Here is a 17,465-nt window from a genome sequence, read left to right as displayed (position 1 = left end):
CATCATGCACATAATTCACTGACACTTGCCACGTGTGGACAAGCCCTGTCCCATTGAAATGTGGCACCCCCATAATGTTACATGACAGGTAACACAAGAGGAAGCAGTATATCTGCGACACACTGTTGTGCTGTCAAAATTCCTTTAATCACTACCAGCTGGGCATGAAGACATAACCAATGGCTTCTCTGATTATGACAGTAGAATTAACACCACTGCGCATCTCCCAAACTTTGGAAAAATGAGACCTTTGGCCAGGTCACCACCGTCCTCACCAACGATGGTCATTCGAGGTAGTACAGAACCATGATGTGCCGCTCTAAACAATGTGATGTCATCGATAAGCAGTCCGTACCTCCCAGTCATGGAAATCACTCCAAACACAGCTCTTTGTGCTGTGGTGCTACAGCAGCCTACAACTTACACATGGGACAGTAATTCTATAGTACAACTGCTGCTAGTCATGACTAAATGGTGCAAGAAGACACACAATGTTGCAGGTGGTCCATTACTTGTTCTCAAATGACAGGTGGATATGAGGAGGGGTATAATGTGCTTCATGCACAATACAATGATCCTCCCTTGTGGCATTAACGAGTATGCCTGTCATCACAGCCCCAAGAAGTTCAACATTGGGGCACTGTGACATCTGAATGCCCTAAAAGTCTGGATATTGTATGATTTGAAGCCCCTTTTTAAACTCTGGCAGGTGCTGATAACACTGCCTCACAAGAGTATACGGAATATCCGAGTCCTCCATAATGATCACTCACCAGCTGACACTGTTCAAGCTCTTTCTATAAGCAAACATGCCTGGCAACAATGCTAAACATGAACGATACAAATGCAGTGTGGTAGCCATTTTACTTGTCAGAGAGAATTGCAACACTGATCATTTAAATGCCTGCCGGCTGGGTGGCCGAGTATGAAGTTAGATTGACATCTGACCATGCATTCTGTGCGCTTCATCTTTTTTTGTCAGGCACTGCAATAAGATTTTATTGACCACCTTTGAATAATTGGAAGCAGCATCATTTACACTTATGTTCTCTGTTTCGTTGGGAGTTAAGTAACCCCTTGTCAAAAGATTATTTCTGCTACATTTTCATGGGGGTTCCGTGTGTTTACTTTGAAAGCAATACTTCCCAAGTGTATTCTAGCTGCAACACAATCAACTAAATTATCAGTGGAAAGTTCTTTAGATAGACAATAGATCATACTTTTTGAGTGTAGGGTCTGGGAAAAAGCAGTGAGAGAGAAAAGGGGATTGAGAAAAGCAAGATTCCCCTGTATTCACAACAGTTCACACACTAGCTGGGAGCAGATGTTTGTGGAGCCTGTACTAGACAGCCCAATCTATTCTCAGAACTTACTGGCCACCACACTTCTGTGAATGGAAAATATTGTGGCTTTATTTACACCCTAAATAAATGATTGATGACCTTTCCCCCTTCACTTTGCTCTACTTATCATCAACACAGGAATTATTTTCTTACACACTTACCTGTGGCAGTGGCAGGCATGGTGTTCGTACCCGTACTAGGCAGCAATGTTGGCGCATGCTCGCTAAGGGGTACTGTTGTACTCTGTTGCAAGATCAAACCAAAAGCAGCAGTCCTCTCACGGCTACTTGTACCTTCCTTATTTGTTCTTTGCAACCTGAATGGACATGCAAGAATGAAATACAGAATAATATGCAACAATCAACCATTTTGACAGAATGTATTACATATACATCATCAGATCATAACAGAAGTATGTTTGATGTCCTGTTGACATCAAAGTCATTAAGACTAAAATCGAAATGTGAGAGATGCATGCATAAAACTCCTTAGATTTAATTCCTAAACAAGTTTAAACATAATGCTGCTTCCAGATTTGCCACAATCTATGTCTAGTAATAGGAATAAGGAGGGATGTGAGCATTTAGATCCGTTTTTAAAGTTAGGAGTAATATGCAACAGAACTTTATAAACAGAATGAGGAAAAACCCTAGATAAAGAAACTGCTATTAATGCATTTAAATTCATGGAAAAAAGATTAGCGTTATTCAAAATCCAATAATCGACATCAACTACCACCCATTTCAGGTCCATAATTTAAATATTGAACACTACTTTAACTGATTTCACATGGTAAACTTATTTTCAAGTGGAGTTCACACAATTACTGCACACTTGTGGCATAGATTTTATCATCCTGTACACTGTAGTGTTTTCATTCACTAACTAATCAGATGCTTTAAACTTTGATAACGCAGTAATTGCACAATTCCGATTTGAGAACAGGCATACAGTCAAACTGGTAATGAAAATAAATAAAATTTAAACAGCTGGTGAAGATTCATGGCAACCGGTGTTCATTACTGGATTTCAGCAGCAACTGAAAAAAACCTTTCTCAAACAATTAATAGTATCAATGGAGGAAGGTATCCATAGTTACTGGAACATTTTAAAAACATAGGTCAAGCACAATTTATCACACATGTAATTTTAGCAGATATTTAACTATTGGTCAGAAATTTGATCATGAAGGTCTGATCATAAAAAATAAATTCTTAAAGTCAACAATAAAGGTGCACTTGTTACAATGAAAGAGCTACCTGGATCAAATTATTTATCTACAACCATTTTTGGTGCAGATAAGCAAAGTGTGATGTAGGTGGCCCTTACATTGATTATGTTTGTTACAGAGTTTGAAAGCAGATATATGACTGGAAATATCAGTCACATGCTTTGGCCATTTTCATAATGTCAACCATAATGTGCCCGATGCAAGAAGAGATACGTAAAGGACACCAGCAACCAGCAGAAATTCCATGTTCAAGATATCAGACTTTCCACTGACCATCTGCATGACGGTGTCACAACAGGATGACAGCAAATTTGACTGCAGTTAGATCTGTGTGCTCAATGCAGGGCTGCTGTCAGAAAACTGTCCAGTGCCTCACTTAGGTGACAGCGTAGAATATCAAAGTCAGCCTTATTTTGTGTGTCATAGTTGTGAACTTCATGTCTTGCAGAAGGATACTTTATTTTCTGTAGGCAAGAGAGTTGAAAAAATAGTGCTTGAATATTGCCATTATTCCCAACTGCTTGGAAATGGGTCTACAGTGGTCAAATTTCTTGCTGGAAGAAATTTCTTGTCTCCACAGCAGTGATCCATATGTAATGTAGCTGTGGAACAGGGTATAATATATTGTGATCTGTTATCAAACATCTAAGTTTCGTGAGATAAATTTCTCAAGAGAGCTCGGAACACAAATGTGCAATGTATTCAGTCCACGTCAACTTATTGTCAATTGTGCTTCCCAAGAGTTTGACACTATCAACATTTGCTGAGAGTCCACAGTCACCAAACCTGCATATTTTCTGGGTTTTGTCTTCATTTAATTCAATTTTACTTTCTTTGAACCACTTTTTGGCTACTTCAAACACAATTTGAGCATCCTTTAGTGCCTCAGCTTAATTTCTACCCTTAGTTGTTAATGTTGTACCATCTGCAAAGAGCAGAGTATGACAATCACAACTTAAGTCACTGACAAATATTAAAACCAGCAGAGGGCCAAGTACAGAGCCATGCAGTACACAGTGTTCAAGTACTATTTCACAAGACATTGGTCCCTGGATACAAACACTCTCCCGCCTGTCTCTTAGGTAAGATGACAATCTCAAAATGACACCCTTTACACCTTAAGGTATTAATTTTTCCAAAAGTATCTTATTACAGATGCGATCTAATGTCTTGATTAGATCACAAAGAATTAAAGGCATGTAGTTCTTTTCTTCCAATGCTTCCATTAATTTTGTTATTGCATCAAGCACTGCAGTAAAGGTACATTCCCCTCTTCTAAATCCCTCCTACTTATCCAGGAAGAGATTGTTGTCTTCAAAATAACGTAACAGTTGTTTCTTCATTATTGTTTCTATCACTTTTGCTAGTACAGGTATGATAGAAATTGGTAGCTTTTTTATACACTGGTACAGTCTTTGCCAGTACAAATTCTGTGCGTGCTAACAGGGCACCTTTTATAATATACCTCTGCCCTCTCAAAGCACTTTCTTCCACCTGGTTAAGGCGCATCTATTTACTGCTTACGCTTATATTGCTAGTAATATCAATTTCTAACTCTGGCACTTATGCTACATCAATTCCAACAACATCAATAAACTATTTGTTAAAATCATAATGGGTATGAGCATTTAACGGGACAGTGGGTCTTTTTCTGTATTAATTAACCGGTTCCAATGCTGCTTTGCACAAGTTGCGGGCTTCAGAAACAAACCAAGCATTATATACCTTCTTGGCTACTTCTACTTACTTCCTGTAGATTCTTTTAGCTTTCAGATAATGAGAATTAAATGTATCTTTGGCCCTGGCATCTGTTGCTGTTTTAACTGGTCATTAAGCAGCAAAACAACACACTTTATGTTTTCAAACTTGGGACTATACCAAACTTTGTCTGGCTATTTTTCTTCTATTTTATAAGTTATCTAGAAGACACTTTACGGTTACTAATGGGAAACAGCCATCAAAATTTATTTTGAGGAGCTGTAAAATATATTTAAAAGCTTCACTTGGTCCCAGTCCTACAACTTCAGATACCCAAAAAGCCCTGGAAAGCATATTTCTGAAGATGTTTATTAATTTCTCCATTATAATCCTTTTACTGAATGTATAGTCAGAAATACGACATACTGGCTTTTCTATGCAGGTTCCTTTGACTATTTAGGTGGAAACTTATGCTTGATGATTGCTATCAATGGACCCACCACACTTATTTTGCAGTCCCACATGTTTAGGTTGGTGATGACAGTGTCGAGGCACGCCTCTCCTCTTAGTGGTTCATGCTTAGCAACATACAACCCATAGCTACTCGCCAAGTACTTTAATGTTTTCTCTATAATGCTGCTTTCTCTTAAATGGATGCTGAGGTCACTACACAGCACAATTTTTGAATTCACGCACATTAGATAGCATGAACATCTGTCCATCTATGGTGAGAAAATTATCAAAGTCTCCACCAGGTGCATATTTATGAACACAACAATATTTGCATCACACAATTTTAAAGCGGCCAACTCTAAATCCAGAGTTACAGAACTTCTGAGATCAACTTCCACACGCTGTTGTTGTTAACACAAACAGATACCCCATCATGAACAGCTTTTTTATGATACAATTCACTTCCCGTTTTAAGGTATTCCTTTAATTACTTAATTTACATGTGGCAAGGGCCTTATCGACCATACGCCTGCTCTATGAGCCTCTTCCACTTCTGCCTGTCCAATGCGCTGTTTGTCCAGTTGCTGCTGCTGTTCATCCTCATTGTGTCTTCCGAATGTTATCCCGCCATCTGGTTCTGGGTCCCCCTCTTCTTGTTCCTTCTATTGTTCTGCTGAATGCCATTCTAGGTAGTCTATTCTCTGCCATTCTTGCTATATGGCCTGCCCAATTCAACCTTCTCCTCTTGAGCACTTCGGCAATGTTACGGTGTTTGTACAGCCCTCTTAATTCTTCATTTCTTCTTATTCTCCATTCCATGTTATTTTCGTCATATAGAGGTCCAAAAATTTTCCTTAGTACTTTTCTTTCAAATATTAACAGTTTTTCTTCATCTTTCTTTCTAAATATTAATGTTTCACACCCATATAACATCACAGGTATAATGGTCAACTGATATAAGCAGATTTTGAAGTTGCTGCTAAGTGATCTTTTTCTTAGAATTTTGATGAAACTAAAAAGTGTTTGATGTTGATAAACGGGCATCTATTTCTATATCTGTTCTGTTGTTATTACTAAAAATACTTCCTAGGTACTATAAGTGGTCTTGAAATTGAATCCATCTAGTCAGAGGCGCATCTTTTCTGGTTTTCTTACTTATGGGCAGGTATTCTGTATTTTCATCATTAACATGTAATCCTGTTTTCTCAGCAATTTTGTAGTAATTTTGCATCATCCTGATTAATTCGCTTTTGGAACTACTTATTAGTGCTACATCATCTGCATAGGCAAGTCTTGTAATGTTCACATCTTGCAGCTGAATCCCTTGTGGACTGGTTTTAGAAAATTCTCTATCAATCTTCTCTAGGGCAAGGTTAAATAAAATAGGTGAAATGGCATCCCCTTGTCTCAGTCCAGCGTACACCTTAAAATCTTCAGTTTCTCCTACCAGTGTCTTTATGTGACAAAGTTTCATCGATACACATTTTAACTAACTGATTAATTTTTATGGTATTTTAAATCCTTCATTAAGATATCCCACACGTCTATAATAATCCCCTTCCTGCTCTGCCAGCTAGAGTTCACTGATGTACAAAACATCTGGTTTGACTTGGTCAGGCACATTTTCTTCTGAAATAACTACTGAATTAGAAAGCTGCACTTCCTATTGAATAAGAAACCTCTTAACTAAATTTTTTGGCCACACAGAAAAATCCATTAATATATCCTTTCAACACTTAATATAGAACTGCAATTAAATCCCTTTGCACTTAAGTTTCTCAACTGCAAAGTTCTTGTGATCTAGGAAAAACTTTTCCAAGAAAGCAGTTACATTTTTGACTGTTTTTCCATGTTTTTTACTCTGCCTAAATGAAACCACACCGCTTCCTCTCCACAAAATGTATCCAGTTCTTTACCAGTACCTGTAACACTTATTGTTCCTTATTATTGTTTGTTTGAGATGTTCTGCCAAGTCTTCACTTTTTCTTGTTGGCATACCTCCTCTCAATTTTCTTTTGAAGGGTCAGTTGATTCATAAAGATTATCAGTAACTTTTTGAATTCTCATGTAAATCAACTTTATTGATTTGAGAAGCATGCATACTTACAATAGGCAGCATTGTGTAGCTTTCCATAACCTCTTCACGTTTTCCCAAGCGATTCAGCAAGAATGATGCATTGTACTGGTGATTGTAATTGTTTACTTCTGCACTATTAATTGCTGGTTTGGTGTTGCGTGAGTACTCTAGCAACAGATTGTTGTTTTCACTGTACTAATTTACTTTGTTTTCTTGGTTGTTATTTTGTTGATTCCATCAGGAACAAGAATTTTCATGGATGAGGAATATGAGAATTAGAATGTCAGAGGGGCGTGGGGATGGGGGTGTATAAACTGCATCTGTGTTATTCTCAAACATCTAGCAGTATTATCCGCTTACATTATTGAATGTGAGCATTACTGACTGGCTGTGAAAAATCAACTAGAAGAAAAACTTACTATTACAGAAACTTATAGAAACTGTTGCTATTTCATGTATACTACTATTCATTCACCGTTAAACCATAGCACGACTTCACAGAGGTGAGGTTTTTCTTTGCAGAAACATTCATTTTGTTTCCTTCAAACTGAGACAGGAAGTTTATTTTAATACAAACATTAATCTCCCCATGATGAATGAGGTTTTTAAGTATGATTACAAAATAAAAAATCCTCAAGGTTAGCTGAAGTTCCAGTGTTCAAGTTCAAGGAGCAACTAGGCTCCAAGCACACATTATAAACCTATAATTCAGTTCAGGTACCTTTCATGAGAGCTTAACGCAAGCCAGAGTTTTGCCAGCACACAAAAAGTGTGATACAGAAAACTACAGACCAGTCTATTGTCTTCACTTTCAAAAATAACAAACAGTCATGAAAGGCAATCCTGAAGTCTATATTAATAAATATAATTTGCTAGTAAAATCATAATCTGTATTCAGGCAGGGCAGTAGTAAAGAAGCAGCAATAGAAGAATTTATTAAAATAATTATGGAGGCCCTGGAAACATGCAAGGGCATAACAGTATTTTTTAAAAAGTGATTCATGCAAGTGTTTGATACAGTAAATCACAAAATACTTCTCTACACGTCAGAGGCCTAGAAATGAAATGAGTAACAAACAGGTGGCTCCATTCATATCTCGTGAACGGAGAATACAGTAGATATCTTACAGACCAATACAGATGTCAGTTGTAGAGAAAATCATCAGACAGCAAATATATCAACAAAGGAGTCCCACAGGAGAGTATACTGGACCCAGTATTGTTTCTGATCAAAAGACTCCCATAGGGAGATAAAATTGTCTTTGCCAAAGGAAGTAACGTGTAAACACAGATAAGACACCAAAGCTACAGTTGTGCGAAGCTGATGACATGCTAGAAGATGTACGCAAGTGGTCAGAGAAGAATAACGTAGTACTCAACATGGAGCCACACTGTACAACTTTCTATGTAAACAAAAATAAACCAATAATAAATTAAATTTAAATGGTGATTTGGTATCCTGTGTAAATACCAAGAATTTTTGGGATGAATACAGGTAACTAACTGAACTGGAGAGAAAATTCAACAAGGAGAAAGAATTTCATCTGCATGCTGTGCTCAGAGGGTGTAACTGTAATTGCCTCAAAGTAAACTGTTATGCATATCTTCACTTAGCTACTAAATATGGTGTAATTTTCTGGGGCACAAATAGACAGAACTTACAGAAAGCTCATTCAAATTACAAAGGAGAACCTTTCAAATAATAATTGGAGACAACAAGGGTCTTTGATGGCTGGAATTATTTAAGAGAGCTGGGGATCTTTCCTGTCCCCTGCCAATACATTTTCCAAACATTAGTGAATATCAGGAAAAGTCTGTCAATATGCCACAAACAGCTCTATACAGTAACATAACATAAGGAACAGAGAATGCCAGAAACAAACACAAGAAGAGAAACAAAACAATATTGAATACCACAAGTTAAATAAGTTACCTAAAGAACATTTAAGAAGCATCTGAAATGGGCAGCTTCGGACACATTGTTACAGCAGACACTTCAAAAACTATTACCATACAGTGACCATTTAAATGAAATAGGTAGAAACTAAAACCAATGTGCAAAGGTATGTAGCACTATTGAAAATTTGTTTTAGATAAGTGACAAGCTGTATGTTAGTATAAGTAGTATATTGTGACACATAATTTTATTCCTTTAATTTTTCTATCTACTTAATGTTTATTGTGTTATATATCACGTATATATGTACTTGAGAATGCATGTGTCTTTATGTATTATGTATATATCTGATGAAACCTGTATCATATACACGATCAATGGTTGACAAATAAATACAAATAAAAATAGTCAGAGAATCTGGGACATTCAAATAGTTTACAAATAGAATATCCAACAAAGTATGCTCCAAGCTTTTTTTTTAACCCCTTAACATAAATCTTCTGGTAAACCTTCCGGGATGTAAGGTCGTGGTCCATGAAACTCTTCAGCTCCTAACGTTTCATCCAGAGTTGCGCTGGACATCTTCAGAGGGGTGTTTCTCCTCCGGTGAGTCTTGCCGACTCACCGGAGGAGAAACACCCCTCTGAAGATGTCCAGCGCAGCTCTGGACGAAACGTTAGGAGCTGAAGAGTTTCATGGACCACGACCATACATCCCAGAAGGTTTACCAGATGATATGTCATCCGGTCGTGAAAGCTTTCATAGTATGACCTTAAGATAAAACCCCACGTTACCTCATTTTTATTACTTTGACAGAAACTTAGAATCCCGAATATACATGAGCAACTCAATCAGAAGCGGCTTTTTTTTAAAAAAAAAAAAAGCTTAAATATCCATTTCAGCACAGGTAGTTAAGTGTTCAGCCACTAGAGAGCACCTGCTCTACAATCGTAGCCTGACTACATTGTTTTGGTTGAGGTGGTTGCCACCATATATCATCTTTACTGTGTGCAGCTTTGAATACTCAACAACAAAATGCATGCTTTCAGTCTCTCTCCCATATTGTTGTTTAGTCAATGCTTTCAAGAAAGGATAGTTATAGTTTGACATTGAATTTAGCAGCTCAGATTGTGAAGAAGGGTGTGACGTTACGTCATTAGAGACGGCAGTTTGTCAGTTGAGTGGCAAGTGTTTGCCAGTGGTACAAGATAAATACATCCACTGTGCTTCAGCCATATCTTCCAAGATTTATGTTCACAGGAAATTGTGGAAACATAGTTAGGCTTGATAGCTACACAGAAAGTAAAAAAATGTCTTGAAGGAGCAGGATATTTTAACGAAGTCCAGTGCATGAGTATACTTGGGATTTTACTATTGGGGATCTTCAAAATTTTGTAACTCACTATTTTGAGCTTTGAAAGATATCTTTGTGTGTGTATACATAAAAACATTCATTACAGGACTTCTTTGTAAATAAAAAAATAAATTTATGATATGAATATAACACTTGTTTCTATTGACCTGCCAGCGCTTTCGTATGGTAAGTCACATCATCTTTGTTTTTAAAAAAATAAATTTATTATTATATAAAAAATAAATTAATTATTTGTTGGAACATAATTTGAAGAAGAAATGTTACAGGATTAATTTTGGATTCGAAATCCTTGACAGACTGGAAACTCCACTCTGAATCTTTGGCAAGGGTGCCAACTCTAAATGAAGAAGGTATGTAGTCTAAGGTTGCAGATATGTGTATTACAGTATGTGTGTCTTACAGCCAATTCTCAACAAACTTATTAACCTCACGAATTCCATTAACAACAAAATATGCTGGCACATGTCTAAGAAATTTAAAAATAATGAAACTCTTCAGTTAAAGCACTACAGAGCATATGTTTTATTGACAACAACTGGCTTCGCCAAAAAATTATACTTTTGAGTGAAATATGGTGATTTGTGTTTTCCGATTATCTTGCAAATTGGATTATTCCCTTTTTCTTTTCTACCCACCACGATAGAAATTTACATAATTTTATTTAATTTATGATTTTATTTTGGTGTTCTATGATATAACATGAGTCTTCTCCACAGTTAAATCTCTTGATTATGTTATGTTACAAGCATTTAGATGAAAAGCTTAGTTTCATTTTAATTATAGAACTGCTCAGCTACTGTTGTGCCGTTCTCAGATTGTTGCTCTGTATATTTGCATCATAGCAAACCTTGCTGTTTTGAAAGGGCCAATTTAATATGTTTGGTGAGTAGTTTACACAAGTTTCAGCCAGAAGCAGCAGTTGTATTACTCTATCATGTGAGATGTCATGATTTGTATTACTATGTCATGTGAGAAACATTTTCTTGTTTAATTACAACATATTTCAACAACACAAGTAGCTGTTTCATATCAATAATGGTATTACCAATAGATCACCTAAGAACTGAGCATGTATTCTATCAAATAATGTCAAATACTTTCAATTTCCGTCTTTCACAAGACACAGTGGGTCAACCAATGGTAAAGTTGGTGTATGTATGGCCCTATAAGTTAGCATGCTACATCAACACTTCACAGGAAGTTTTCAGCCCCTGATAAGTTATGAGTTCAATAAACTCACGCTCAATTGGCTTGCCTTCCACGAATTTCTATAGAGAAATTTTCCAATATCGGATATTGTCTAAGCATGCTCACAATGTGTGAACATCACCCGGCTGAAAAGAGCTGGGATGCAAAAGCAAGCATTTGGTATGGAAGCATTTGGATCACACACATGGAATTTAGGGTCAAGTTCTGTTGTGCACATGATTTACATCATTCATCATTTATCACGAAATACGGAATGGGCAAAACATGGAAGTAGAGAAGTTAGAGGCACCTGATTATTGTTACAGAATTTTATCTTGAGTTGATATATCAATGAAAACATTTAATTTTAGAAAATATAATGTAATTGGATAGATGAAAAATCTACTGATCAGTCCTTTTTCTCCACCAGTCTTTCTTCTTCTTCTTCTTCTTCTTCTTCTTCTTCTTCTTCAACCCTTCTCCCAGTAGAAGGGGCCACTGGTTCCAAAAGCTAGCAAATTTAAGTAGCTATATGTTTGTGTTCTGCTGCTGCCATTTCATAAGTACATTTGTTTATTTATCCAATTACACTATATTTTACTTTGGTTGAGATATTCATGGTGACTGATTCACTTATTTCTTCAATATGGAATGCACACATTATTTCTCCTTAAAGAAGACCGTAAAATTAACAAAACTGTAGATAAATCTTATTAATGGTAAGGTAAAACATTTGTTCTTCCTCATATGAAACAAGCCTCGAACAGCGATTAATTAGTGTGTGGGATACAATTTGGTATAAACATAAACTTGCGAGTTTTAGAACAATAAACTGATGGATACCATATACTTTCATTTTCAATTGCCTTTATGCAACAAAATCTTAGTATAGTAAATTATAAGCATGCCATGGAACATCAAGGATCATTAATTCAACCAACTGGACATAACAGACTAAAGTGACCAATGTCTTACACAAAACTAACATTAACAACAGGAAAGATAATATTCTGGGGGAGGGGGAGAATTATTAAGTTTATCACAACTTTCAGGGTGATAATACTAGGTTTGTTTTGTGTGTGTGTGTGTGTGTGTGTGTGTGTGTGTGTGTGTGTGTGTGTGTGTGTGTACGTGCGTGTTTTTTGACTGTGTATTGCGCTAGTAGGTTTCAGCATTCTGTGGCATGGGCCTAAGTGCAAGAACAAAATTATTTTACACTACAAGTAGTGTGTGAAATTAGTTAATACTTGGGTAACAAAGTTATTAGTACAGTCACACCGGCTAACCACCAGCTCTGGAGAATGTGTGCCAGATATGATGCTGTATGTCATACCATAATATAACAGGATGCCATGCTATTCATGCCGTAAACAACTGACACAGAATAGCTAGTCAATACTTATCTTTAGGAGACAAAATTCCAGTGAACACACAACAGTGAGAACACTAGGTTTAATGTTTCCACTGTTGTGTGTATTAGCAATAACAGAGTTTCGCCTCCAAGTGGTAAGTACTGGCCATCCACTCTGCCTATAATTTTATGGTTTTCTGAAGTGAATTTTCCATTTTGTGCATACAATGACTGAGCAATCATAAGGCAGAGAAGTGCTAAGTTTACAAAATGACCTATCCCCATGCTTAGAGAAATAAAAGCTGGAACCCCAGAACCATCCCAGAAGAAACTAGCAATAAGAAACAGTAAAAAGAAACAAAACTTTGCAGTGCCACTAATCAAAAGAAATTCTTAGCGAACAAATGCTTCTCCAAAAAAGGCTACCCGACCAAAACGGAACAGTCTTGTTAACTGATGCAGTGACAAAAAGGTATAGAGACTGAGCTAACCCATGTATATGCACAGCAATGAACACACACATCCTTATATTACATTATGGTATCTGGAAAAAGGAGTATGATATCTGGAAAAAGGAGTATGACATCTCAGGAATTATAAGACATGAAAGAAAACAAAGTTTAACATTCAGATAAATATCTGGGCACATTAGTCTGTTGAGCCATCTGGATACACAAGTTTGTGAATAAATTCATTAAATCTATCTACTGAATTCTATGCAGCTTTGGGTAATGCCAAACTGGTAACAAAATTTAGTCAACTGGTGAACAAGTTACACAGCAATTTAACTTCTCCTGTCCTAATGTATATTCCAAACCACCAAACCATTGCATGCAGTCAGTCCCTTTTATGAATGTAACAAAGCCCCCCCCCCCCTTTTCCTCACACACACACACACACACACACACACACACACACACACACACACACAGCTAATTGTTTACCCTATCCCTTAACTTCAGTAATAATTCTATTTTATTAAGGTTTGTATGGTTCACTCTCAGTATTTAATACTGTAAGTCATGTGGAAAAGGTAATGAAGTTTGGGCAAATTAAAAACTAATGATTGTTGATAATGTTCTAAACCTGTTGAAAAGCAGCTGAAGGAATGGATAATTTCTTGAAAGGAAGTTGTAGGATGAACAACTAAAGTAAAACAGGGCAATGAAATCTACTGTAATCAAATTAGGCAATACTGAGGGTACTAGAGAAGGAAATGAGACCCTAAAAATATAGTCACTTTTTTATTTGGGCACCAAAATATCTACTGATGAACAAAGTAGAGGGATACAAAATGCAGAGTGGCAATATAAAAAAAGCATTTGTGAAATGTTAACCTTGTGAACAATGAATACAAATCTAAGAACTTTAAATTCTTTTCTGAAAGCATTTGGTGTTAAGTGTTGCCTTATATGGGAATGAAATGTGGACAAAAAGAGAACCAAGAAGCGTAAATGTGATGCTGCTACAAAAAAACAGCTCAAGATTAATCAGGTATCTAATGAACAGGCCAATAAAACCAGATAGAAAAGAGCTTTATGGCACAACTTAAAAAGATGGGAGATCGATAAGACACATCCTGAGGTCTTAAGGAATAATTACATATTTCAGAGTCAAATAAAGACTTGAATATAGTTAAATTTCGATTACATGCAGAAGTGCAGTAGTCATGCAAAGATGAAAATACTATTATCAGAATCTACACAAAACCAACTTCCTGCATCAAGACCATAACAACAAGCCATTTGTTGCAGTAATGCAACCAAGTACCAAACTATGCAAATCTCAAGCTGTTTCCACTTGTGCACTACACGCAATATGAAAAACTGAACATTAATGTTCAGCAGCAATATCAGAACTTAATCTACTATTAACTTCATACTTTTTTCCCTCGAAATTTGTTGGTGAAAATAAGTAGAGGTAAATATCTCAATTTGGAAGAAGTTTGCACATTCAACATCTCTAACAAGATTTGAAGCTTTAAGCATGCAAAGTCAGTTCAGTATCCACATTAAATATGACATTTTCTACTGGTGAAGTAACTTAAGAGAGATCTACAGTTCTCATCCTACAATCTGGAATGCTGTAAGCTCTGATATTTTTCCCCTTCCATCAAGAAAACAAACTAATTGACAAATATTCCACACCAAAAAGCAACAGCGAAACTCAACATAAGGAAGCTGCAAACTTTATAACTGACAAGACTTTGCATACATCTCTGAAAAACTTTGGAAACTGAACACTACTTCAAACCACAAAAACTACTGTTATACTCCTAAAAGTTAACCAATTAGCACAAATCTTGGGATACATTACCTATGCCTTATATATTTCTCTAATTTATCTTCATTACTTCCAGATTCTGAATACCTATATGACTTTCTTTGTTCACTGGTCCACTCTTCCGTCTGGAATTGAAGTATTTTCCAAATTACATGAATCAGGCAGACAAAATATAAAAACGTAATGTTTAATAATCATCTGAACACTATCAGAACGATTTTATTCCCCGTTCTTTGTAGAAAATGCATGTAAATGGAACTTCTGTTACGTTTGGGTTGGTTCATCAGATAATGCTACAAAAAACTATTCGACTTGTGTTATTTACCTGTGTGGCTTTGTCTACCAGGAGATGGCCACAATACATGTAGAAACTTTCTTTTGGCCACTGTCCTTTCAAATATATTGTGTCCAAGGAAGCTGTACGTCGAATGACGTTATTGCCACTAAACCCATGACTTGAACGAGAATTTAAGGTTTTCGATTTGCCTGAAATACAAAAACCTGTATGATGCTTCAGTAAAACCATTTGAGAGTACATGTTATGTGAAAGAAAATTGCAGTAACAGTAACTGGGCATTGCAAATTATTGCAGAGATTCCATTAAATTGAATCAAACTTTAAGGCTTGCGCACTATGTATTTCGTTTATTCCCAATATTATTATCACTTTTCTTAAAGGTATGACAATACAATAGTGAACTCAATAGCTGCATCGAAACAAATAGCGGTACTACTGGGTGACGCTTATAAATCGAGCATTATCACTGCGATCTACCAGTGAGATAATAATGACACGAACTCAATATATTCACGAAAACTTATCATGCGGATTACCTTTATAACTCAAAGATCCGGGGCTTCTTTGACCCGATAAAGAAGCCTCCGGTGATATTCTCGTTTTCCAGGCGGACGTTGGCGATAACGTAGGGCTGTTGCTTTTACTTTTTCTGATATTACTTCCTTGTCTCAAAAGGGACGACATGGGCAGTGTAGCTCTCATTGGACCCTGCTTTGATGAGGAGCAAGGCGACGATTTTGGAACCCGCTGTGAACCCTGTCCCGACATTTTGTCATGTAGATGATAATGATTTATGCTGTCGATTATTTAATTAATGATATGTAAAAGAGAGAGCTATCGCGAATCGTCCGAGCACATTCGGCCATCCATTCCACATCCACTATATTCTTAACAATTCTCTTCTTACACAACTACCCCACACAGTGAACGACTTTCACGACTTGTCACTTGCGATCTTCTGCTGTCCTCAGCTATTACGTCACGTGATAACAACACCAGGTCATCATTGGTCAATGAAAGCACTGGAGTAGAGTCGTATGCGGGGATGTTAGGTACACACAGTCTCAATGCCTTGAGGGAAACGCTGTTTTATTTGTGTTTCGGCCGCTTTCTAATTTTTTCCCCCTCTCCGGAGATAGTTTACATACATGAAAGCTAGCTATTGTGCTCTGTCATTCGTCGTACTGATTAATTTGTGCGGCGACCGAATTTTTTTTCGGTATGTTGGCATTGTATGTCACGCCTACAGTCAAGCAGAAGACAGCGAATTGCTGACACCAAGGAGCAGTCGGAATCATTGTTGTGGAGTTTAATTAGGTGGTGATTGTAAAACGTGTCATTGAGTTACAGTGATTTTAAGCGACAGTATGTGTCATGTTGTTCTACTTTTTAGCTGAAGAACCCTGTATGCTTTACTCAGTTTCTTACACGTTGAATCTGACCTGAGATGATAATTTGTCGCGTACTGTTTAGACTGTGTGTGTAGTAAAGTTCATACTGCTGTACTTGGAAAAGAATTACTGCCTTAAAAATGTCAGAAAGTGTTTTACAATAAAGGTGTTACCATAGATGCAATTTAAATAAGGCAACAGCACAAGCCAACACTCACTTGTATAATCTTAATGTAGCATTCATGTTTGGAGATACAATAGACTTGTCAATTTGTGTTTTGTAAATCGTAAATGCCCTGTAAACAGATTAATGTCCACTGGTAGCTATAACATTTTGACAGTGAGCCCGCTGTTATCAGCTACATAATAAATACCAGCTACTTTCTTTTGGTGATGATTATATGTTAGTTAATATGTTTTAAACTTGAGAACATCTTGTAGAGACCTTTTCAAGGAACTTTGTATTCTGACCACTGCTTCTCAGTATATTTATTCCTTAATGAAATTTTTTTGCAAGTAATACATCTATATTTCCAACCAATACTAGGAATAAGAACAATCTACATAAAGATCTAAAATCACTTACCTTGGTCCAAAGGGGGGTCCAATATTCAGAAACAGTCATTTTCAATAAATTGCCAGCAACCATTAAAAACTTGGTTTCAGATAAAGCACGGTTTACCCAGAGTTTGAAAGACCTTTAGATAGGCAACTCCTCCTACTCCTTAGATGAACATCTTAACAGAGACTGTTAAGCCAGCTTACATAAAAATGTATGTTAGATTTCAGTTTTGACGACATTTGGTCACAACAGTCAAGATTAGATATTTTGTGTATGATAAATTTATTAGTAGTGTATAGCAGTGTTTCATTCTGACAAG

General features: G+C 36.6%; 1 protein-coding gene across 2 annotated transcripts in view; it reads right to left on the bottom strand.

The window, feature by feature from the left end:
* LOC124790023 (protein FAM117B-like) overlaps positions 1-16,135 on the bottom strand; it is an 80,223-nt gene extending 64,088 nt beyond the window's left edge. For both annotated transcript variants that reach the window (XM_047257576.1, XM_047257577.1), the window contains exons 1-4: positions 15,730-16,135; positions 15,222-15,382; positions 14,930-15,021; positions 1,505-1,659 (exon numbers count right to left, since the gene is read on the bottom strand). In XM_047257576.1, the coding sequence (XP_047113532.1) occupies positions 1,505-1,659; positions 14,930-15,021; positions 15,222-15,382; positions 15,730-15,961 (640 nt within the window). In that variant the 5' untranslated portion in view covers positions 15,962-16,135. The remainder of the gene's footprint in view (positions 1-1,504; positions 1,660-14,929; positions 15,022-15,221; positions 15,383-15,729) is intronic.
* Between the last annotated feature and the right edge of the window lie 1,330 nt (positions 16,136-17,465).

This window comes from Schistocerca piceifrons, chromosome 3, assembly GCF_021461385.2.
Source record: "Schistocerca piceifrons isolate TAMUIC-IGC-003096 chromosome 3, iqSchPice1.1, whole genome shotgun sequence".
In the NCBI taxonomy this organism is placed as follows: Eukaryota; Metazoa; Arthropoda; class Insecta; order Orthoptera; family Acrididae; genus Schistocerca; species Schistocerca piceifrons.
This window is presented reverse-complemented; position numbering and strand designations above follow the sequence as displayed.